The sequence below is a fragment of the Rhea americana genome, unplaced genomic scaffold, assembly GCF_003343005.1.
Source record: "Rhea americana isolate MKP2758 unplaced genomic scaffold, rheAme1 scaffold_1, whole genome shotgun sequence".
Taxonomy (NCBI): Eukaryota; Metazoa; Chordata; class Aves; order Rheiformes; family Rheidae; genus Rhea; species Rhea americana.
Genome location: NW_028185038.1, coordinates 7842978 through 7867971, shown reverse-complemented (window position 1 = coordinate 7867971; position 24994 = coordinate 7842978). Strand labels below are relative to the sequence as shown.

General features: G+C 37.9%; 1 protein-coding gene across 3 annotated transcripts in view; it reads left to right on the top strand.

The window, feature by feature from the left end:
• MAGI2 (membrane associated guanylate kinase, WW and PDZ domain containing 2) overlaps nt 1–24994 on the top strand; it is a 575799-nt gene that overhangs the window by 430458 nt on the left and 120347 nt on the right. For all 3 annotated transcript variants that reach the window (XM_085298788.1, XM_085298783.1, XM_085298773.1), the window contains one exon: nt 22521–23156. In XM_085298788.1, the coding sequence (XP_085154914.1) occupies nt 22521–23156 (636 nt within the window). The remainder of the gene's footprint in view (nt 1–22520; nt 23157–24994) is intronic.

Below are 24994 nucleotides of genomic sequence, written 5' to 3'. Positions count from 1 at the left end.
GCTAGTATCTCACAATCTCTAAAAACTGCTGCACTCAACACAGAAGGGAGTTGTGACATCTRCAAAAGGCTGCATTTTCACRGACTAAAAGGGATTCTTAKTTCTGTTCCCTGTTTGTCCATTGTCAGCTCAAATTAACATGTTATTATCTCACTTGATGTATGATCAGATGAGATGCAAGCTGCCCAGTTTTGGCAAGGGGAAAATGGTGAACTGTGTATGCACAAGGACTGCTGTCAATGTGAAGAAACRAATATGTCAAAATTAAAAAATAAGTTGTTTTGGCAGTCATCTGAGAATGTGAATACTGTCAAAATATCATTACAAGACTCAGGGCATCATGACCACACACCAGTGTAACGATCTTCTTTTTCATTCTTTTTCTTCACATTCTATCATCCCTCTCACATTCTATCAGTCAAGATYCACCTGACAAAATTCTCTTTTACAATATTCCATATCTGTGGTAATAGTCAATTTACCACAGATGCACTTTCAAAAAATTCCCTAGCCAGGAGCTTAGTGAAGATCTGGTTACACATGTTTAAGACTTCATTACTACCAACACTAGAAGTTGGCTGAAATTTAATAAGCCCAGTTGCCTGGGCAGTAGTGCCAGGAAGATGGGCCTCCCAAAATTAAGACATTGTGTTTAGAACATGAGAAATTGTACTAAAAGATGGCCTGCTGGTGAAGGGGTATCGTTTCATTATCCTTATGCATCTCCAGGCTAAAGCGCTCAAAAAGTTGTTTGGTATATACCAAGGCCTCCCCAAGTGCCAGATTTGCAGCTGCAAGTTATGCCACCCTGCAAGTCTGTGAGAGTGGAGCGACACCAATAAAAACAGCATGTATTATCAGCCTCCCTCCATACCTTTGCTTGGAAGGTATGATACTTGTCTGGACTGACATAGCTTGTCATAGCTAACTACTATTCCCATTTCAAACAAGCCAGGACTGAGGATCTCTCTTGAGATGTTGCTATCAATTCCATGAAGTTAAGAGTAGGAAGATAAGTGCTTGGAAAGTACCTGCCAGCAACAAAATATATTATTGGCACCATGGAGCATGAAAATTTCTTCTTCCAATAATAGACCAGTCAGCCCGGATTTCTGATATGTTCACTGCTTGTGTATTCCTATACCATTCAGCACAACTAACTGAGGAAACAGTGTAAAACAGAGCAGAAAAAGTGTATCTGCATGTATCTGCATCACGTACAGTCAAAAATCATTGTATTCTCATTGTATCACAGTTCAAACCATGATACCTCCGGTTCCTTTCATTAGTGGTACCAGTTGCATTTTTCTTGTGAGCCAAACTAGGAGTAGCTATTCGGTAAAATCTCAACCTGGTTTCTAAAGCTAGTCTACTTGCATGCTGCAATTTAATTTGGCTCTTCAATGAGAGGAGATATGTTGTCATACATTGTGAGTATATTACAGGCTGGGGATGGCAGAGGACAAGATTTCATGTCACAAAAAGTGGAGAGAACTTCTTTAGGAAATATTTGTCCTTACCGTGCTAATTCACTGAGGGTTGAAGACAAACATGTCAGTAGGAACATGTTTATATAAGCATAGAACGTTGTCCCAGGAAGGTCCATGTGAAGCCCTCCTTGATGCTGAAAGCTGACACTTCACCTCCATCGTAATGATTGGGGACTTTCTGGTATGTGGCATGGAAGGGGGCATTGAGACTGGAGACTGGAACTGTTACGTGAATTTGGTGGTCTTTGCGTCCTACATGGGGATGAAGCCTATGGATGCCCTGTAATTCATAGCTTATATTAATGACCATGAGGGGCTGCACTTCACAGGCTTCTTTTTCTTTGCATAGTACACAAAATCTTACTTTATACAATCCCCTTTATATTTTTCACCATAAAAACTTGCATATATTGTGTGAAAAATGCCCAGATCATTCCAGATTTTTATGGGATTTTAATTCTGCCATCCAAGTACCTTCCTGAAGTAACTGCCTCTGATGCAATGCTGCTAAGTTTCACAATTTTAGACTGAATGTCTATGTATTCAGAATTTTTTAAAGACCAACTCCTACATGTTTTAAAAATGTGTGACTAAATGTGAATCTTAGCTTTTAGCTTACAGGAACGAAGTTTCTTTTCCCCTACTTGCAGAGAAATCTCTGAAATACAACCATATTGCACCTAAGAGGCTTCAGAAAGTGAACAGAAAATTGCCGAGTGAAGCAGAAAGATATTCTTGTTTTCCAATCTCTCATATTTTAAAGTGAGAGGTTCAATGAATTCTGCATGTGAATAGACTGACTGGAAGACAGTAGTCTGACTCCATACTTTGTTTTTTAGCCCTAAAGTTTGCCATAATTTAGATATTTCAGAGATCTCCCATCTTGAACTTTAGGCTATTTTAGTACCTTCCTTGAAGGGGGTCCAGACCATCACATTAAGGARTCTAGACTCCTAAGCAAGCTGTCAACAGAGAAGGAAAGATTGCCTCAGAAGAGAAACTGCAACTACATTTAGGGTGCAATTCAGTTGCATAAACATAGGTGTCCAGTGCCATTTAAGATGCTACAGCATCTTAAATCAGCAGCTTGTCCTGACCATGAGAAGTCTCATATAAGTCCTGAGTCATACCTACCAGTCCTATAGGAACATCTTTTAGATGACACTAGACACCTGTTTAAATGACCAAATTCCTCCTTTAGTGCCTAAAGAGGAGTGTGTTCCTACYCTCCTTTGTCTTTTATTATCATCTATCACAGCAGTCAATGGTTGATTCATTACTAACYATTTTGTGACTACTTTAAGGATTTTTTTTTCCTTTAAGCTAATTTGAAGTTTATACATGGTTTTATGAAGACTCAAAGGAAAAGCAAAAACTTTTAAAACTTTAATTTTATCTCATTCAGCTTTTCAAAATAGACATTATAAGAAGTCTTATTGTTGAGTTTGGCCRTGTTTTGGATGAGATGTTCTGGTGCCTTTAAAACATATACCAATATTWGGATTGAATATTAATTGTCATTTATTTCCTTTCCTACAGTGACTATTACTCAAAAGAATCTTTTGAAGTCCAAATAACATGCAGAAATGCAGTAGGAATCTGGAAAAGAGAAAAATCTTTCTTTTTCTTTAATAAAACTGGTATTTATACACAGGAGACAGCCCACACTACGCATTGTTTTTGATACTGATTTCATTCTGATAGAAATGCACCTATGTTAACACTTTTGATCTACATTTAGCAGTCCCAAGGAAGACAAGCTGTGCTTGCTACTTGAAACACTAGGATATTAGGCATGTAAATAGGCAAAATTCCAGATTATGTAAATATGTAGCAAAGTCTTCTACAGGACAGAGTATACAAGCAGATCTACTTATATGTATAAATTAATACTAATGACTAAGCCATTAGAGAAATTCTTCCAGCTCYGCCTATGTGATTGGGGATTACAGAAGTTTGAACATGTGCAGCCATGCCTGATTCCAGGTGTGCAGCATTTATTGTCTTTTTTTCTGACTACTTCCCCTCTGAGTAGATTCGCTGCACTTATGTTTTTATGCAACCTGGAAACTGAGGCTGAAGCAATTTAATGAGAACAGAGGACATACTGCAGATACGATAGTATAKGAGAAGGATACACTAAATAGAATTCTATTTCTTATGGTCAAATGATACKCAAACTGTATACAAAAGACAGGTGTTATTTAACTTAAATCACCTGTCTAGACCTCTGTAACAAGAATAAATGGAGACCTACWCGTCATGCTCAAAGGTGCTCTGTCTTTAGCGGGGATTGAGATCATACACAATCCAAGAAACAAGTTAAAATAAAATTTAGAACACTAAAAGTGAAAAAGCAGGGTTAGCATTTGGAATATGAACTATGCAAGTATGTGCAGCCTAACTTTCAAGTGTGCTGTGCCTTGGTTTGCATGAAATAACTTTTTAGCAACAGATAGCATATTTATTCTTAACTGAATATATTATTTTGTATTCCGCTTCCAGTGTCAGGAAATGCTGTTGTAGAAGGAAATCTGTAGCTGTTTATTCTTAGGTGTAATTTAAGGTCAGACTCCATGAAGAAAACGTCCGTAACTATCAAAACCATATACTGGGATTTTAAAACTGTCAGATATATTTTAGCATACAAAATAGAAAAGCAGAGGAATTGTTAAGTGACTTTTTCAATCTACTATCACTATTAAGATACTTTTATCCTATTCTGCTATTCATATTGGCATACATAAAACTCGTGTGCAAGGAAATAAAWGTCTCAGAAGCACCCATAAATTCATTCTTCCCTCTGAACGTCATCATACTAAATCTGCAGGTTCCTAAATTAGGATATTTAACATAGGTCATTGGATGATGAGCATATTGTCATAATCCTTTCATTTATTAGCACAGTTTTTGCAAGTTTTGCTAGTTGAGTAAGCAAAGTGTGATGAACTCAGTGGCTGCCAAAGATGTTGCAGTTGCAGAAATAACTTTTCTCCTATCAAATGTAATTAACATCTGTCTCACATGATTTGGCTATTTGTATGAACAGACAAAAATACACATTGAAAATAATAGCCACCATCATCTCATGTACCATTTCATTCAAGAACGAATGACATCTTATTGCTTAACAAGGAGAATATCTGGAAGGGGGAAAAGAGCTTCTTTCTATGAGAAAGAAATGATTGGGAAAGTGAGAGCTTCATCTGCAATATCAAGATTAATAACGTAGAACTGTTCTTTTCAATATCACCAGCCATTCTGCCTTTGATTTGCTTCTAAAGTTCTGGTATATAAGACTTTATTATACATTCATTTATCAAAATGAAATATAAACATTTGGTTCAGTTTCAATTTTTTTTTCATTTTGTAGTAAAAATCAAGAATGTGTAGTTACCTCTCTGCCTCTACATTTGTGCAACCAAACAGAATTTCCATCTAAATCAAAATCTGAGTGTTCAGACATTTAGCTCTTCATTTGCCTATAACTGTTTTTTTGAGCACAAATCTTAAAACTGAAGTAAWAACCCTTTGAAAATTTGAGAATCAGTTAAGTAATCACTTTTAAAAAACAATTTCTTCCCTATTTTTAAACCAACAGATACCATTCTAACCACTTAGCAAATGTTTTACTTAAATAAATTACTTCACATCCCTGTACCTTAATTTCCCCAACCAAAAGGAGGAATAATCATTTTAGAACTTCATAAAGTACATCATTACTGCAGTTAGCAACTCTCAGCATAACTAATATAAATATTAGTGAAGAGAAGCCTGATGGAGTTCAGCTTAAAAAGATATTTAGGCAGATTGCTGTGTGCATCCAGTTGTGTGGCATATATTAAAACAGAAATTCATGCTCAATCACGTCAGATCAATTTTTTGTCAGCRTTCTAAGTTTGATTCATGGCATAAAGTACAAACATCCAGAGTGGCATTAGAGAAGAGGAAACATTTTCAGACCTATAAATTATATTTCAGGAGCTTTGTGAACCTTTAACTAATAGAGGTTATGGAGAACATTTCATGCGGTTCTGTTATGAGTTCACTTCTAAAGCGTATCTTTCACTGTCTGTTGCCAGAATCAGGATACTGGAGCAGATGCACCCCTCATCTGACCCTCTTCAGCTGTTCATGTAGCCTATGTAAGAAGAGCAAAGTTTATTTCAGCGCTTATGCAACTGCCTTTTTGTAACTGATGGTTCTGACATTTTAAAAAGTGGCTTTTCTGTTTGAAAAGCTGTAACGAAAATTTCTCAATAACATAAGCACACTTTGCAAACTGGTGGGYGGGCATGAAGTTAATCCTGATGAAGTGAGAAGTCCTGGAAAAATTCATCCAGCCTTTCTCTCCCCTCCCTACAGAAGTTCTCTCCTCTTCAGCAGTCACATAAGTGCAATATTTATTCTGAGCTAGTGAAATGGAGGTGGAGGGTAAATGGAGCTAGAGAGGCAATGTTGCTGCCATATGCTCTGCACACGCAGCAGCAGGGAGCTGGCTGGGCAGAACTTGCCGTCTGCTCCTCATCTCCTCTTCGGTAGCTATCGCAGCGGAGATGTGCCAGGGTGACCGCATCGTGCTCCCAGGAGGTTGTGCTCCCTCTCCCCAGCGGCCGTAGCTCCAGAGCAGGGGCAAGGGGGCTGAGAAGCCAGGCTCCAGGAAGACGTCACTCCCTGATGCTACCCATGTAAGTAAGGATGAAGGGWCTGTGTGTGCAAACTAGAACTCCCTGAAGGCAACTGGAGTTCAGAAGTTTTTCCAGGACTCGATTAATGGTCTGAGAAGGTGGCTGTGCTTGGGGAAGGAAGAGGGGCCCCTCTCCAGGGGCTGGGTGCAGGACAGGKGAGCACCAGCTGGACCAGGTTTTGCTGGAGCTGAAGATGTCAGAATTTCTTTTTCTTCCGCCAGGAGGCAGGAAGAAAAGACAGGGGAGAATTTTATACTCAGGGTTGGCCAGCAAGTGAGTGTGTGTATGTATGTGTCTGTAGAAGGAGGTGGCAGAGGAGAGGACAAAGTACTGAAGGAGAGCAGAAACGGAGCTCTGCATGTAAGTTCTGACACCAGTGCTGTGAGTGTGGATCTTTAAACACCGACACACTCATTCCTTTGGGTACACTGCGTTCTACTTCAGCTCCTAAGGAAAGAAAACTAAAAGTCTGTATTCAGCTAGCTTCTGGATTAGAATCAGCATCACTGTACACAATATTTACTAAGACTTTATTTTCCATACTGTACATCACCTGTGGTGCTGCTGAGGAAAAGACAGAAAATAATATTGGACACCTCTTTTTTTTGATACTTTTTTTGAAAATATATCAATAAGTTAGTAGTGAGTGTAAACATACTGTGTTGTGCTGTTACTCTGCTATTCATGATCTTCTGTATTCCACCTGTGCAGCCACAAAATAACAAGYTGCTGTGAGCAAAAGCTTTCAGTAGTTGGTGATTTTGGGCACAAACTCATGCCATTGAATCCTGTGAATCCCATCGGTTCTTAAAAACCTGGCAGGGCTGAGCTGGGGAGGTGAYGGTCACTGCGGGAGCTGGCTGAGAGAGCACAGGACAGAGAGGTGGCTTTATGCTGGAAATGTCAGCTAAGATATAAAACTAGTACTGTGAACGCGATCGGCTTTCATGTTTCTTGATCGTTACACCATCACTAGCACGGTACGAGGTTACAAGTCCTCCCCGGCTATCACCAGGGCCTCAGTCACCCCTGGCTGTCCCCGGGCCATCTCCGGGCTGGTGGCAGGCCACACGCCATGGGTGACAACCAGCCAGGGTCCGTGAACTGCCACCTCCCAGCACGGCTGCCTACGCAGCACTTGCATTGGGTTGGACCTCACAGCTAGTTCACTGGCAGCTTTGGAGGTAGATTTCTCCAGAAAATTCAACACAAACCCATGCGGTGCTGCGCGTTGTATGAAACTGTCTACCAGATTTGTTTGTTCAGGTCTTCTTAGTTCATTTTGCRAGGTTGTTTTGTTTTGAAGGGTTTTTCTTTTAACACAGACAAGACAAGTTAAAACTGCTTTCTTTTTTCCTCCGGTGATTTTCTAGATAGGTTAGAATGGCAGCGATGTTGCTCAGTGTTCAGAAAAGCTTTCCATTTCTTCTGGTAGATTGTTTCTGGCAGTCAGTCTCGTCCCAATTATCTTCTGTGTATCAGGCAGAGGATAGTTTTTAGGCCATACTTGATTGCATCTCTGGCTTCATCCAAAGGCAATGCAGTTGACTATTATATAAGAGATTCAATTGTTTCTAGTGTGCTTTCTACTTACTTAAAAAACAGTTCTGAATTGTTTTGAAAAATAAGGGTAAAAATAAGAATTATACTTGATCTATTTATGTCAAAAGTGCTACTACATCCAAAATGCTGAAATTATGGCTTTTATTTTAAACTGTACTGTCTTATAACCAGTATCTTTCAGTAAACTGCTCAGTACTGAATGCAGGACTGTGAAATTTTAAACATTAATTTGCTACAAGAATAATGGAGTCTGCTTTGCTGGAGCTTAATAAAAGTAGTTTCAAGTCAATGGAAATTTTTTTTTCCAAAAATGTTGGCAAACAAAAAAAATACAAATCAACAATTATAATAGAACCTYCCACAAGTTGTAAAGCAACATATATGCTTGTTGGGTATCTATAGGTATAGTTATATCTGAAACCCKTTAAAACAGACTTTAATGTGATTTTTTGATTTTTTTGAGCGAAGGGGGGAAGAAAGATTCAAAGTAGAAATTCCACAGTATCAAATGAATATGTACATACATTTGTTCAATATGAATATTCCTACTTAGGATAAAAAAAGCAAAGGCATCTTGAAAAAAATGAAACTTTTCATTGAAAGAGTAAAACAAATATTTCAACTTTTGTTCTAAAACCAATCTTTTTTTCTTTACTAAAATGGCTTAAAATGAGCATATTTTTAATCAAAAAAAGAAGTTTTTTTCCCAACATCTTGATTTGCTTCTGGTTTTACATTTTTCCCCCAAACTGCCACTTCCTTTAAAAAGTCAAGATAAATAATTATTTGCACAGCTAAATCTATAAATGCCAGTGGCATATTGACTAAGTTGATGTCTTAAGCTATTGCTTCCAAATGAGTYTGAGCAACAAATATATTTAGATTATTTCGTAAGCACCTGGAGTCACCAGTTCCCTCAACTCTAATTCATTTAATTTATTTGTTGGCTTTATACTTTCATAAAACATACAAGAATGATCATTCAGCAAATCCAAGAGTAAGAAGAAGGAATAGTTATTATTCTGTTTACCAGATATATTTTGATAAAGGTGACAAACATGTAAAAGGTGACTTTTTGTTAATCATTTGTTTCAATGACAGTCTTAGCTTTCTGTTTTGTACTCAGGGAACTTTTATCTCGTGTGAATGTTACAGAGATACTGTGATTACAGTGATGCAAAAGCATCATTAACTTTTTAGAGGTATTAAATACCTTTTCTTGATAGTTCCAAGGCATCTTCTCCACTGTAATTTACTGACTCATTATATCCCACATTATGATATCAATTTGACTGAATTTAGTGTCATTATTATTATAACAATCGTTAAGAATAATAGAAAGTGTTATAAATCTCATCTTGTCACYTGAAGCTTGTCTGTGTGTAAAACTGAGCCATTGTGCAGCATCACATTCTAAACTACTCAGGTATTTAAAACCAAGACAAATATTTCCTTCTATTTTACCAAAATATTTTCTGTTTCTACCATGGCTTTAACTGTTGCTGCTAATTTTTTTTAACGTGCTAAAGACCTGGTATTCCCTATATGAATATTATTTCTGTTGCCCTAGCATCCTRAGGCCTTAGTCAGGACCGATGCCCTGTTGTGCTGGCATCAGCTGTGCAAACTGACTCRGGAATGTGGTCAGATCTGCAAAGCTGTGGCGCCCCACTACCGGGGCTCCAGCAGTGACACCAACATCAGTAACCACACAGCATCCCCTCCGTTGTGATGATACCACTGTTTTGAAAGATATACAGTGAATTCAGTCAAAGTACTGGTTTTTTTTTTTGTTTGTTTGTTTGTTTTTTTTACTGCATCATGCTGTACAATCATTTTCAAGGGCAAAATCTCAGCTAGAGTTTCACCTGAGTAATTCAGTTCTGTGTCACAACACACTTCGACGTATATAATACTTTTTCAAATCATTGTTAGAGATAATCCATTATAAAACAATATTATGCATATTATAGGTAGTACAGGTAACTGGATGTTAAAAAAAGTGTTCAATAGGTAGTAGTATAAAATTGGTTATGAATGTTAATAATTTTGCCAAAGGCTGAACAATGTGCTTTTATATGTGAATGGCTATGTGTAGGTGTGTTGAGGATATCTCTCTCTCTCTCTCTCTGCACATATATATTTATACATATATATGCATATATACACGTGTCTGTGTGTCTGTATAAAATAAACATGAATGTATCTATATAAAAATTTAGTTCATTTCAGAAAAATGGTGTTTTTTCTAAGAATGAGACCTTGGTCAGAGGGATAGAAGAAATATAGTGTCATTTCACCATATCAAATATTGTTACAGATATTTCACCAAGGAGCTTCATGCTATGGAGCTGGCACTTTTATGGAGAGTATCAATCTGGTCCCAGGGACAAGGATTTGCCTTTCTCATGAAAAAGTACATCTGATTGTGGATGTTAATCTCATGTTGCWCCTGTGTTAGAATTAGATTTCTTCCGCTGTTACCTTTGTCAGGAACATCTTTTATCTTGAGTTGACAGAAACAGAAACATTTGCCTTTCTCCAAATCGGTTCTTCCACCAAATAAGTGCTGGAATGGCACTGACACAGAAATCAGCATCAAGGCCTCTCACTTGCTTGCTTGCTCTCTCTCCCATAACCGGAAACCTGCTGAGGTGAAGTGCCAGAGCAAGTGCTGGAAAACCAAGAGATGAGGACAAAGGTCCTGAGGCAATGGATAAAATATAGTGTGTTATCTAGGTAAAGACCGTATCAGAACCTGTTTGCGCAGGACAAGCACATCAGGTTACATGWCGGCTGTCTTAAATCCCGAATTTCCCAGATTTGTAATTTTCCTTTTCTGGTGTATAATAGATGTCGTATAAGGGACTTTATCCATCTCTGAGTCAACACTGAAAGGAGAAAATCAGCGCGTTGGTCTGTGTTGATAGCCGGCCCATCAGTACCATGAGAGCAGCCCTCCCAGCTGACAAGCAGAGAGGTGCATAATACCTCGCGCGGCRTCGCTGTGTCTGCTTCAGCAGGCGTCAGCAAGGCTTTCATTCTTTCTAGCAGCAGCAAATTCTTTTCCAAATCGTATATTTAATATAGGCTACCATGATTTTTTTGTGACTTCTGTGTCTTGTAATAGCAGTGAGGGATCATGTATTGAATCTACCCCTTCAGATTTATTTAAATTTCTCATGCTTTGCCACCTTGCTTTTGTATTAAAATCATGATTTAGATGGAAAAGAGAGAAATCACTTCAAGCTAATATAATCTTTATTGCTTCTTCTTTCACCTCTTTACATTTCAGTCAATTTGATGCAACAGCATTCATTTGCCATTAGATGGGTGCATGCTTTGTATTTTTGTGTTTGAATTAGGCAKCTCATCTGGTTTTTAATTTGGAAGAGTGAGGGATTTGAAGAAATTGCAGAATATTCACATAACTAATTTCTCTTTTAATGGAGAAAGCTTTTAATCTCTTTTACATCTTGTTGGTGTCTGAGCACATCTGGGTCTTACTTAGGTATTCTAATTTTTTGTTATGCCTCCAGAGCATCCTTCCTAAATGAATTCTATTTGTGCAAGTGAAAAAAAAGAATATATTGTTAGTCATCTTAAACAGCTTCACTTTTGYGTGCTCCTTTTAACCATAAGACAACATACAGACACGTGCATTTGTTCTAGTTCTCTTCATAGTTTGGGAAAGGGGGAAATTCCTCCAGTGAAAGAAATTTTGGGAGTAGGTAACAACCAACTTGGGACAATATTTAATAAGAATCCAAAATAAAATCTGACTAGATTCCAGTGAAGGAAAAGCACATCCGTTATGTGCAAGCACTTCTTCCCCTTGAGTACAGAAAATTTGCAGCTGGACCTCAACCTCATATTTGACTTTACTGATTTTAATGATGATGATTTTCACGATGATGATTTTCACATTTTTTGAATGCTGAGACACAGTCATTAATAATTCTGGGGAGCATGCAAGGAGTGTAGCATATATGGAATGCCTTCCAATTTCCTTGGCAATTGTGTGGGGCAGTAGGCACCGATACCAGAAGGATTTATTCTGCACTTTCTCTGCAGCATGATGTTTCTCCCTCTGTTGCTGCTACTCTTTGCTTTTTTTTTATTATTTTAGTGTTACTTAAATCCATAATGATTTCCACAGCAACATTGTGCTAGAAAAACATTTATGTTTGCTATATACATTCAGTATTGCCTCATAATCCAAAACATACTCTCCAGTTTTTATTCTTCATAGACCATTGATTCTCCTTCTAAATTATTACTCTTTTTAAAGCTAGCTGTATTTTGAATACTTGAATAAATGTGAAAATCTACCTAGCTCTGTTTTCCAAATGAATTCTACTAGAAGTGCTTAAAGGCATTCAGCATTTAGCCTGCAGATCGTTGTAATAAATCCTGGAGGCTGAGAAAGCCTGAGAAATAAAGTGGATATGGCTACCACAAATACCAAATTTAGTGTCTTTTCTGTTTATGATCTTTATCATAAGGCATTACATAAGCAAGTTGAGAAGTGTTTGATATTAGTTATCCCAAGCACCTGGAATCATTCACAGACATGCCGTTACTAACTGCACTGTAGTGATATTAACAGCATGGTAGCAGACTTTTTCAATACAGAAACCTCCCCTGCCACAGGCTTATCAGAAGATGCCTTGCCGTGATAGAGCTGGCAGTGCTTTTACCATTTCTCTCATGTGTATATACATATATTTGGAATGCTGGTGAAAAGAATAGATAGTCTCGTTCTCAATGGAAATAAAACAATAGAACGTTTTAGAATWTGTTTCTTCCTATTGTTTAAATGTAATTCTATTCATTTATTAACTCCGGAGATCTGGCCTTGCCAATGTTTCAATAATATTTTAGACTTTTTCATTCATCTTTCTGTAGATAAAATTTGTCAAGGCTAAATAATTTGAGGATCCTCATTCCTTGCTGAGGAAAGCTAAAGGTGACCAGGAAGGCTAAAGGTCATGCTCCAGGTGACCCTGCTTGAGCAGGGAGGTTGGACTAGATGATCTCCAGAGGTCCCTTCCAAACTTACCCGTTCTGTGATTCTGTGAAAGATTCCCAGTTTGTGATTTGTTCTTCTAAATATTAACTAGGAACATAAAATAGTATAATATATTACTAGTATAAAATTAGAATAATGATATTATAATTATGCTATTTTGTAGTAATAATTTTTAACACATTGGTTACAATTATTCTGAAAGCTGACTATATTTCACAGATTTGTTTATTGTTCCTTGAACAGGTACACATTCTCCTTGCTATGTAAATATGTATTGTAAATGTCATGAAATCAAAGAATTCTAAGTTAAATAAACCCAGAATTCATTCACCAACTTGTGTTTAACTTTGCTGGTAGGACACTATTTATTTATGGTGATGTCCCCCTTGTTAGTGTCAGCAGACTTAGATTTGATTTGAGTAATTCGTAGAGACAATTTTAGGTTTCTTTTTATGAACTTGTAATTTCTTGATTATGCTAAATGCAGAAAGAATTAAAATAGACAAGGAGACCTGCTTTCATTTTTGTACCTGGGGTTGTTTGATTTTTAAGTTTAACCTTAGATGGGTTTCTTGGGATTGTAATACTTACTTTAGAATTAATGACTATGTCATTTCACTGTGCTTCTAAAAGTCACTCATATATACAGTTGACATCTTATTGCAGTTTTCCTCTGGAAATTGCTTTCTGGTGGGGCATATATGTGAGTGATGTGTGCACACAAGCCTGAAAAATTAGCAATTTCATACTTGAACTGTCATAAGAAGCAAAAAGAACAAAAGCAGTTTTAATAAGAACTATCATCCATTTTTAAAACATTAATTTTTGGAGCAAGATTCACCAATATATTGTAGGGTTTTTGTGCCTGCTGAAGCAGGATAGGGTTCTTGGACAGTCCAGGCAGTTAAGCTGGTGCACAGATGTTTGTTAAAAATAGGGAAGGCTAGAGCAACCCATGCACTGAAGTTCCCTTTCTGCTTTCCTCCGCGTTCTGCTGGTGGCGTTTGCATCCCCATTTCCTCCTGCTCCTTGCATTCCCATGTCCCRCAGTACGCACACTCTTCCACTTACCTCCCAGTGCTCTGCTTCATATGCACACGTCTTAGTTTTACTCTCCCTCGTGGACTTCCTCATGCGATGGGTAGTTCCTAGAAAGAAGTTAATGAAATAGCTGGCCTGTTTCCCATCATTTTTCACAGGGCAGGCTTATCAGCTAAGGGTATGTGGTGCACAAAATGTTGTTTAGATAAATTTTCCATGAATCTCTTTCTGTCAGCATGGCTGTCTTCCACTGGATGGGACAACTTGCCTTCAATTTCTGATGGAAATGAAAACAACATACTCTGAGGAGAGCTGGTAGGCTCTACTCTGTCGTGAGGAGGATAGAAATGCTGTATAGGAGCAAGTGATGATAAGTGGTTGCTGTCTTAGTTGAAAGCAAACTGGACTCTGGATGCTTTTGAGGGAAAACTAGATACAACAGCTGTTTCAAGAAAGGCTTTTTAACTGAAGGCCACCCATGCATTCTTCTCCCTTCTCWTGCTAGGAGATGGCAAGCGTTCTTAGGGGCTGCTTTTTCAGTCTGCACAAATACAAAATACAGGGTCACAGTTGATTGTAAAAAGCCATTTTAATTTACTTAACTCGCTACTAATTAACAAATTAAGAAATTCAAACATCCACAAAATTAATTCTTTACTGAAGGGGAAGATATGGTCTATTGTTATACATAACAGAGGATTAATCCCCCCTCTATATGTAAAATCTGAGATTTCACTACTGAGCTGTAATTGGTATATCCATAATGTAGCTTAGTTTGTTACAAGGGTTAAGACCGAAGTATTAAGCTGAACCCTTACATTGCACTGGAAAATGGTAAAATATTTGCCCTGAAGTGATGTTATTATTGTTTAAATATTTACTGTAGTAGAAAAGAACAGTCACAAACAAATTATGACCCTATGGGGCTGTATTCTGTAAAAAAGTACTGAAAGGTTTTGTCTCAAAAAACTAATAAACTGAAACAGAAAATAGAGAAGGTGAATGAGACAGAGACAGAATAGCTACTGGGAGATTGCATAATCCTCGTAAAAGGAGAACATGGTTCTTAGGCATGTGGCAATAGTGGTGAAAAGTGACCTTTGCCTTGCCACTGTCTTATAAAGTAGGTGAGTTTTAAAGAAGAGATTTAGTGGGGCTTTTCTTAATGATTTTGTCTCCCCTATCCCACTATCAAAATATAATGCAAGCTGAATTTTGTTGTTTAGAATCAGTGTAGTATTCAGGAAAGAGCTTGAAAAGAAAAGATAAATTATTCAGTAGAGAACGCATTAAATTGTTTTGCAAAGAATAAAAATATACTGCCCTTGAAAACGAGGGCTTGGCAGTGAAATGGGCTCTTGARATACTAAGATAATGTTTGCTTGGAAGGAAGGTCAGTTTGATAATGGATTACCCTCTATTTACCTGGAAAAATACAGTAAAACCTGGGAGAACCATAAGGAACTCTAATCCGTCTCTTTGCAACAGTTTTAAAACAAGCTCTATATTTGTACATGCATAAAAACCATCAATTAACTGTAGAAGTATTTGTATGTTTTCTGTTTATGATTTTACTATCTCGTGAGGGGAGAACAAGGAAGCAACATGTGAGACAAGCATGGTAACAAGGCTGAACGGCCTTTGTAAAACTCTTGAGTAGGAACTGATCCATGTTCCAGCCATGCATTTGCTTAAGAGATTTCTTAATGAACTGGTAATYAAAGATGACCCAATATTAAATACACTGAGGTATTTGTATATCCTGGGTTATTGGTAAAATTCCACATATTTAGCTGGGGATTTTTTCACTGGTTGATACATTTAAACTGTGCTTKCTATAAATATGATACTTGCTGTATTTAATTTTGTATAAAAACATTAAACTGTAATACTCCAGACATCTTTGGAAATGTATAGCTTAAAGCTGATGGTTTCAGAGTGCTGACCTTGTAAATCTGGTTGAGTGCTTTAAATGTGCAGCAGGATTTGAGGGTTTGTGTATATGTACGTATAAATACACACAGATACACATTAGCTATTCTGAATCGCTGGTTTAACAAGGCAGTAGATGCTCTAATAGCTAGGATGAGTCAACGAATGAGCATATGCAGCTCATTTCAATTGGCAGAATTAAGGACGTAAGAAGTTTAGTCAGAGTTAGAGTCTTCAGCCTAAAGTTTGTGAGAGAATTGATAATGTTATAACAGTGCCGAGGGCAGCAGTAATTGCAAACATTCCTCGTGGAAGTACTTGGACACATTATATTATAATAGAGTGAACTTGCTGAAGAATATGGAGTGACGTTTTCAGGTTCAGTGCCTAGAGTCGGGCTGTGAATCCACGAACGCTCTGGAATGAACACCCTGGTTTGCAGAAGTGCTGCACGCTGGCAGCTCCGTTTGCGTTTAGGCAGCAGATCCTGAACGTGGGCAATGAAAACACAAAAAAATCTGCAAACCAAACCTTTTGATCCTCTAACTAAGTTAATGACCTGACTGATAGCAAAGCCGGGGAAGGGTGCGTGCTGGCCTCAAAGGCTCAGCTAGGCCCGTGGATGAGCTGTTTGTGAGCTGAGCAGCAAACGGTRTTGAAAGTTAYCGCCTCGRAARGTGGTTATCAGAGGTGTAAATCTGTCCCAGGTCTGGCCGTATGATCCRCTTCAATTACAGGGAACGTTCTCACAAACGGTAATACCTCTAAAATGAAAATGAAATTTCAAGTTCTACCTCTACAGATTAAAAACGTAGCCTGGTCCTACTCATCTGTCTTTTCACAGTTTTTAAGTGTCTGACTAAGTGTTTTTATTTTCGCTAAAAACTAATCTAGCATGYGACTAGTTCTTTGCTGTCCTCACRGTGCTAGCGCTAGGTAGACGAACAAAAAGCACTCTGTTAGTCACCTCAGGTCACCAGAAAAAAAGCGGCTGCCCGGGTCTAAGAGAGCCCAGTTGAGCAGGAGGAAGCGGCTTGTCGTCGTGCTGCCGGCGCCGCGTGAGGGCTCGCTCTGGTTCCTCGCCTCGTGCCTCCCCGTCTCTCCGGCCCAGCGGCTGAGGTCAGGAGCTGGCGGTTGCGAGGACGTGCCGCCAGCGCAGTGACAGGCTTCCCAAGCCGGGGCAGGCGCTGCGCGGTATCTGCCTGCCGCGCCGGCGCCGCGCCGGTGCCGGTGCCGGTGCCGGTGCGGCCGGCGAGGCAGCTTCGCCCCCCCGGGCAGCCGTCGCCCGGGTAAACGTGACGCGCTGCGTTCAGAAATTAAACGTCGTGCGTACGAGAGCAAAACGCGTTGAAAATTTTGACCTCCTTTTCCTGACGGAAGAGACAGTTTCGTTTCTTCCTGAGCYGCAGCGCACGGTGACGCGTTTCCAAGTGGTTCCAAGCGCGCGTTTTGTATCTCGCTCTTCGGAGCCGTTGATGTTTTGTCACGCAGTTCGCTCGCACCAGATTTTTCAGGAGGAGAAAGTGGTTCCTGCAAACAAAGCCTCGACGGAATAGGCTAGTATAATTTCTAATTAACAGGCTGCCTTGAGAATTGGACCTTTTTCTTTCTCTGTGGTCTTACCTCCAAATTACTTATGATCTTTTAAGTAATTATGTTTTCTAAATTGGTGGGTTTAGCGCCCATGCTATGCTTTCGGATGGCTGAAGAAGTGAAAAACTGCCTGGCTAGGAAGAGAATCTGCATGCTTTTTGGCATTTTATGTGCAGCATTCATTAAAGTGTTCTTTTGCCATTGCTTTACTTACATTTTTAATCTGCAGTGTTTCATGTTTGTCATAATCAAAGTCTTTAGATGTTCATGGAATGAATTTTATTCCTCTCCAGAAAAGTTAAATGCCTCTATTTAAATAGCTTTTACCACTATATGCAAAATACAAATGGAATGTAAATAGTCTCTTCTACTAATCCACATCTGCCTGGGCGTAATTACATGATACACGCTGGTTAAGCACAAAAATTTTGAATAGGCAGCTTTTTAATTAGGCGTGCGCATTGGGTCAGGGTAGAATTAAAAATGGGTTCTAAAAAACTGATTGTATAAAAAGGACACCTGCTTACTCAACAGATCTGATTCTTGTGTCAAGTTACCGTCACAAGTCCACGTTAAATTCTTCTGTTGGCCTCGTGGAGAAAGCAAAGGTCCGGGCGCGTGTACAAAGAGTCGTTCTGCCTCGTATGTCAGTCTTCCAGTGATGGGGACAAATTTAAGGCAGAGTTAACCACTTGTGTACTTTGTGTCTTCGGCAGAGTTGCTGGCTTTGAAGAGTGCTGAACAGCTGATCTGCGCTTGTTGCTCAGGTTTAATTAAGAGGAAAAGTTGGGCCTCTCTAGTCTAAATCTGAGTGCTTGAATGCCAAAAAAATGCACTTTGATTTCACTTTTGTCAGTTTTGCTGCCTGCCCAGGCATTTTTACATTACTCTGTGGGTTTGGGGCTTTCCCCCTCAAGTCTGAGTTCGCCGAGTCACCTGAGTGAAAGGAGGATCTGTAGATAAAAGTTACTGTCAGCTTAACAGAGTTTTTCAGCAAATGGGTAAAACTTTCTATATACAGATATATTTTAACGGATTATTCAGTGTTCTCACATATCAACAAGCAAACTTGAAAGTAGTTCTGAGTAGAGAGGCAGCTAGGCATAATGTCTCCCAGCAGCTCTTTTCAGTTCACTTTGACTGTTGCATGCTATCTATCAGATAAAATTGTTTTAAAGCTAATAATAAAATGGTCAATTTTAAATGTACAGCTGTCTTCCGATCAGTAACTGTGGTTTTCATGTGTGTGAATTCCTCTCCAGGTTACGCTCCTCAGTACATTTTAGCGGCTAATTTAATGTTTCTTTTAAAAGAAATGTAACATTTTTCTTGGCAGATATTTTAAGTATTTCAGTATTAATATGCGGTAACTATCTTACACTACAATATCCTTTAAGATGTGACTATAATTCAGTCATTTTTATTTTAAAAACAAGAGCAATTATCTAATTGGTATTAACAAAGAGTAAGCAATTACATGGTTCAGTTTACGTTTTGTTAGGTCTAAAGTTCATGCAACAAATGCATATGCAGAATTTTAAGTATATGCCCCTTGCCAAATCACAGTTTTGGTAGAATTATTCTAAGATGGACATGGATACTATGAGCTTGATCCAAAGCCCATCAGAAGCGACAGAGAATAAGCTAGTTAAAGAGGTGAAATCTTCAGGGGCAGGGGAGTGTTAATGGATTTGTCTGTGAAGGAGACATAGAATTTCTTCAAATCTAACATACTGTGTTGTGTATGACAGCAAGAGACCAGGTTCAGCCACCCAGGAAGTCCTCTCCAGACCTATGTTCCTAAATTTGTCAGTCAAATAAAAGAGGCTTAACTAAAATAGATGTAATTGTAAGACAGCTCCAGAAATGTGCACTCACTGTTCCTAGGCTCTCTTCTGAATTTGGATGTCAACTGCTGCTCTGGTGATGGTGCAGACATTTGTGATGTAGGAAAGGATGATTTATGGCCAACTCACCAATAGGGTAGCAAATTTGTTCCTTCATCTAGAGAGTCCCATGCAGATGCCTTCTACGTAGACTAACCATCCTTGTCTCTGTCATCCCTAAAGTAAGATAGGGTTTGATAGTGTGGGTGCACAGTTCATACAAGCTAGTGAAGAAGACAAAATGGGGAAGAGCACCTGATAGTGGGGATAATGAAGTATAGAGATGTAAATAATCTCCAGCCACTTTAATAGGTTTAATCCTAAAAGCTCAGTAAAAGTTTGATGCTTAATGTAAATGTCCACAAGTTCAAAGAGACTCACTCACTTTGGAATTGTGATTTCTGAAGGCAGACTGTGGCTCACTCAAAAAAACAGGCAGAAATTATAATGGAGATTGCTATTATGCTTGTCTATATGCACCCATCATTTTTAGAAGCAGTAGAGGAGACTAGACAGAAAAGATACAGGAACCTTTCAGGGAGCCTTCCTAAAGTAAAGAGTGTTTAAACTTTGCATGAGCATAGCACTGGCTCTTCAATGCTCTTAGCTAATCTCTTTTCCTGGCAAATTCCAGGTACTTCTTTCTGTGGTAGCGGTGAGGAATTCTCAGTATAAGAACTGAGTTAGGTTTGGAGAATTTCCAACACTCTAGGAGCTTATTTGAATAATTTCAGGAATCATTCCTTGCTGTCATGTTTCTCCTTCACATCTCATGATCTGAAACTCTTTCTTTGCTCCCCAGCTGAACACCACTCTAGCTATCTCTTTGGAATGAAGTTAATGACTAAAGCCTTTCTTCTCATTCCCTGATCTTGTGCATTCATCTTAACCTTCAGCTGTATCTTCTCCATATGATACTATAACACTGTGGTTCTCAAAAAGTTCAGCTGTAAGTGAGGTACAACTTCAGAGTGTGCMTAGATGCACTATTCATCGTAAAAACTCAGAAGACCTTTAAAAATGTGTTGAAAATGTTGATTCAGGGAATGCTGAAGAATTTTGTGGTGATGTACAGTAGCTGTTTGAAAAGGGAGTTCTTACCCAAAATCTTTTAATGTTCAGTTATACAAATGCATAAAGTGAAGGGGTGAAAACAGGCAATGGTTTTCTTGCCCTACACAATAAATGCACTAATTTTCTTGCACTCTGATCATAAGTATTGCAATGGATGAACAGATAGAGTGGTCTGTTCCTACCATGAATCTACATGGGCCACTACTTAGGGAAATAAAAACTGCATGGATTAAAATGCTGTAAGGTTGCTTCTGAGGCATAGACTACTGAAAGCCAGAGCTGTGCATCAAAAGACTTCTCGTTTCAGTACTCTAAGTCCTGTTATGAGCAATGCTGAAACCAGGGCTGAGGATACCGGCAATATCTTTCTATACCAGTGTATGAGCAAGGAACAATGGATATCAACCATTGCCACTGTTATTTAGTACATTATTTCTTTCTTTTAAATCCTGACTTTTGAAAATTAAATTGTCTTTATAGCAGCATCTGCTTAAAACAGAAATACTGGATTTCTCTCAGTGCTACCTATGAAATGCACTTAATGCTTTTGCTTCTAATTTGAGATCTGTTTATGACACACATTTGAGACACAATATTTGCAATACATAATGTTTCTGTGAATAACATTCACAAACATTTAAACAAATTCTGTTGGCCTTTTTCTCCTGAGATCTTTGTATGAATCACAGCTTGTGCACATGCAATTTACTCTGTGAGGCTGTTTGTTAGCCTGATTACGTGAGAACTGATCATTCCATTTACACATAGGGACATGCCTTTGCCTTTTTTTTTCTTTTGGTTTGCCAGATTAGATCTTTGACTGAAGTACTGGAAAGACATAATTTCATAAATACACTTGAAGTAATTCCACACAAACTGTCTCCTTTTCCCTAAATCATTCTTGTTTTATTATTAAATTTTGAAAATATCACTAAAAGACTTTATGTTATCCTACATCAATTATTGACCTGTGCACCTTGTGGACACCTTACGGTGTAGTCTGTATAACTGATCTTTTTGCCCAATTAATAGTAGACTATTAAGAAGGTATTTGCTTACAAAATAGTTTATCTGGTGGAGTGCTCTAACCAAACTTCTTTCTCTTTTATTATATAGATGTAAATTGTATTATTAAAGTGGAAACTGACTGTAGGTCATCAAATAGTTCTGAATATTGTTTGTAATGCTTATTCATTATTATTTTAATATGCATTATAGCACTGCCATAAAATATTTAAGATTATAAATATAYAGATGTGTTCTAATAACAAAAAGGAACTTATTTGTGAACTTTTAATTAACAGTAGTTTTGCTTGCTGCAATATGGAGACACATAAATAGCATGTTGACTGTACTTCTTCCTCATACATGCTCTGACTGGTAACACCGTACAAAGCACAAGACAAGATTTTGAAGTGAAGGTGGTATCTTTCTTTGACCAACTGATTTGGCCGGAAATATTAAAGAGGCTTTCAGACATATGTCTAAATTTCTCCAAGTTTGCCAGTAGGGCTAGTAAAAGCTATTACCCCTACCTACAAAATTTGTCCTGTCATTGCACATAAAGCATCATGGCTGCAGGAAAATACTATTAAACACTCTAATATACAAGATACAGTTTAGTTCATTCCTAGAATAGGAAATGACTATAATAGTCCGTGATGTCTGGTGGCAAAAATTAACATTTCATAGAAAACTGTCAATATGGTGTTCAATGGAAGAAGCATTTTCCCATGCACGTGCATGCACAGGCTTACATCCCTATTCATTGATTCACAGTTCACAAGGACTTACCATTTCCTTTCATTTTTTTTCTTTTATTCTTCACCAAACAATATTTCTTGACAACAAACCCTCCATATAATCTTCCATTGTATAGTTTAAAAAAAATCATGTCTGGACTACACTGAAAGGAGTAGGAAAAATAGACAGGAAATGTTAAGAAAAGTTATATTTCTGGATCCAGCTTAATTATATTTTCTGCAAGTTTCCTCAGAAAACAAACAGTACTGCCATTGTCTTCCTGTATTATGTTTGTAAGCAGGCGAACTTTCATTTTTGTCTCACTGTATGAGTCTGAATATTGGTCTAATTCATTTTATTTTTTAAAATAAAAGTAATGATCCCTTTACTTAATCTAATTTTAAGAATTGCATTGTATACTGTGCCTACAGTAACTGAGGTCATCTCATATTGTCACTATTTTTTCTTCTCTTTCTAGGTGATGTCATTGTCTATATTAATGAAGTTTGTGTCCTTGGACATACTCACGCAGATGTAGTCAAACTCTTCCAGTCTGTTCCTATCGGTCAGAGTGTCAACTTGGTGCTATGTCGTGGATACCCTTTGCCCTTTGATCCTGAAGATCCTGCCAACAGCATGGTGCCACCCCTTGCAGTAATGGAGAGGCCTCCGGTAGTGGTAAATGGAAGACATAACTATGAAACTTATTTGGAATACATTTCTAGGACTTCTCAGTCTGTTCCAGATGTAACAGATCGACCACCACACTCCTTGCAGTCCATTCCAGCAGATAGTCAGCTTGATAGCACATTCCCACCACCTGCCCATGATGATAATGTATCAATGGCTTCTTCTGGGGCCACACAAGCTGAACTCATGACCTTAACCATTGTGAAAGGGGCCCAGGGCTTTGGCTTCACTATAGCAGACAGTCCTACAGGACAGAGGGTGAAGCAAATTCTAGACATTCAGGGATGTCCTGGTTTGTGTGAAGGTGACCTCATTGTTGAGATCAACCAGCAGAATGTACAGAACCTGAGCCATGCAGAAGTAGTGGATATACTTAAAGAATGTCCTGTTGGAAGTGAAACTTCTTTGATTATCCATAGAGGAGGTAAGTTTGGAAAGTCTGTACAATTATGAAAATGTATGTAAAAGGTTCTAAACCATAAGTCCTACATATGCTCACTACATCCTTGTGTACTAGATTGGAAATTAATTTTGCATTTTGGGAGGTGACACTATTGGTTCTGGAAAAGTGTATCTGCAATTAAGTATCCTAGCCAAAATGTAACGGTTTATTATATATTCTTTTTTTGTATTTTGAGTGTCAACATTCCCAATTCTGTGTAAGTAAGTGTAAAACCAGTTAGAATATTTCAGGGCCTTTCAGCTCTCAATAGTTTGTATGATATTTGTAGCAAATTTGTGTAGTCTCAATCTAGTATTGCAAGGTTAAAATATAACTGAATATTTGAATAATTAAGGTAGGTCAAAATCAGAACAGTCTATCAGCTCTTTAAAAGATTACTGGTTTTGATAAGCCATTTTACCTCTCCCTTTTCTTTCATTTTGAAAGTGTGGTGGAACTAGATTTTTTTTGCTTCTTTCTTGAGAGCAGAGATCCATAGTATATTTTTCTCTATCTTTAAAAAAGTTTTAAAATAGTTTATTACAACTTCATTTTCTTTTCATTTCTTTAATTAAAGATCATAGTTCCTCTAAAGTCTTTTATGTGTGACTGAATGGTACTCTGCACTTCAGGAAAAAAAAAAGATCTTATACAAAAATACTTACTACTTTTCTTTTGAAGACTAGAGATAAAAAGTAGATCTTCAGGTTGTTTATGCCAGATGTTTGTCGTTAGAAAACCTGCAATGCCTTAGAACAAACCAAGGCAAAGAAATTTGGTAACATTTAATAATAGTAATAAAAATTAGATGATTCGAATATCTGTAAATATAGGTAATTAAAAAGGGTTTTTTCATAGTTGAATGCAAAAGAATGATTCATAGCAGGCAGAATCTGGCATTTCTTTGTAATGAAAGGAGTTAAGAGTGATGAGTAAAGGTCAGTTGGTGTCATGGTAATATATGAAGTTGTGTTGCAGAGGAGTTATATTAGTTAAATCTGCTTTTATTTTACAACTGTTAAAAATATAGAAGAGTGAGGTAAACAATATTTTTTTTCTGAAGATGTTGACAGATAAGGGAAGAGAACTGCATGGCAATAAGGAGTATAAAGGGGATTAGAAGTGTTAATGTTACCCCAAAAGATGGAATTTTATTTTGAAAAATTCAAGCTAATCCCCCTCTAAGGAAAATAATTCAGAACACCACAATCTTCAGAGAGAAGTGGAGTGTGAAATCCAATATACTGAACAAGTCTGAGTGATAAYAGACAGCAAAATAGATATTATAGCTGGACAGTAGCAAAAAAAATATCCTGAAGCAGCAACACACTTGAGCCTTTGGATGTAATTCCACTCAGTCAATAGAATTTCTTCTAACAGCTTAGATTCAAAACATAAGCATATGTTAGAGCAAAACATAATATTTTAAAAAGTTACTGTACATTAATTGAGCTGTGGTTACTTTCTAAAAATCACTATTGCAAATAGGAGGTACTGTACTTAGCTCAACCCTCAGAAAAGCAGTATAAGGTTACACTGTCTTACATTTTGTCAGGCCAGACATGGAGACACAGACAGTTACCACGGTTCAGCTAACACAAAATGCTGTGTCCAAATGTAGTAACTCGTTCAGTGAGTCTTAGCCTTCTGTTGCTGGGGTTTTTGTTCTTTTTGGACAATATGCAGAAGAGAAAGAGAACRTACTTCTTTCTCAGCAAAACAATGACTAAGACTAGAGCAACTGTTTGGAAATACTAGGAAGTGATGAAAACTTAGAAGAATACGATTATCAGAGCTGTAAAAGAAATTTCAGTAGTTAT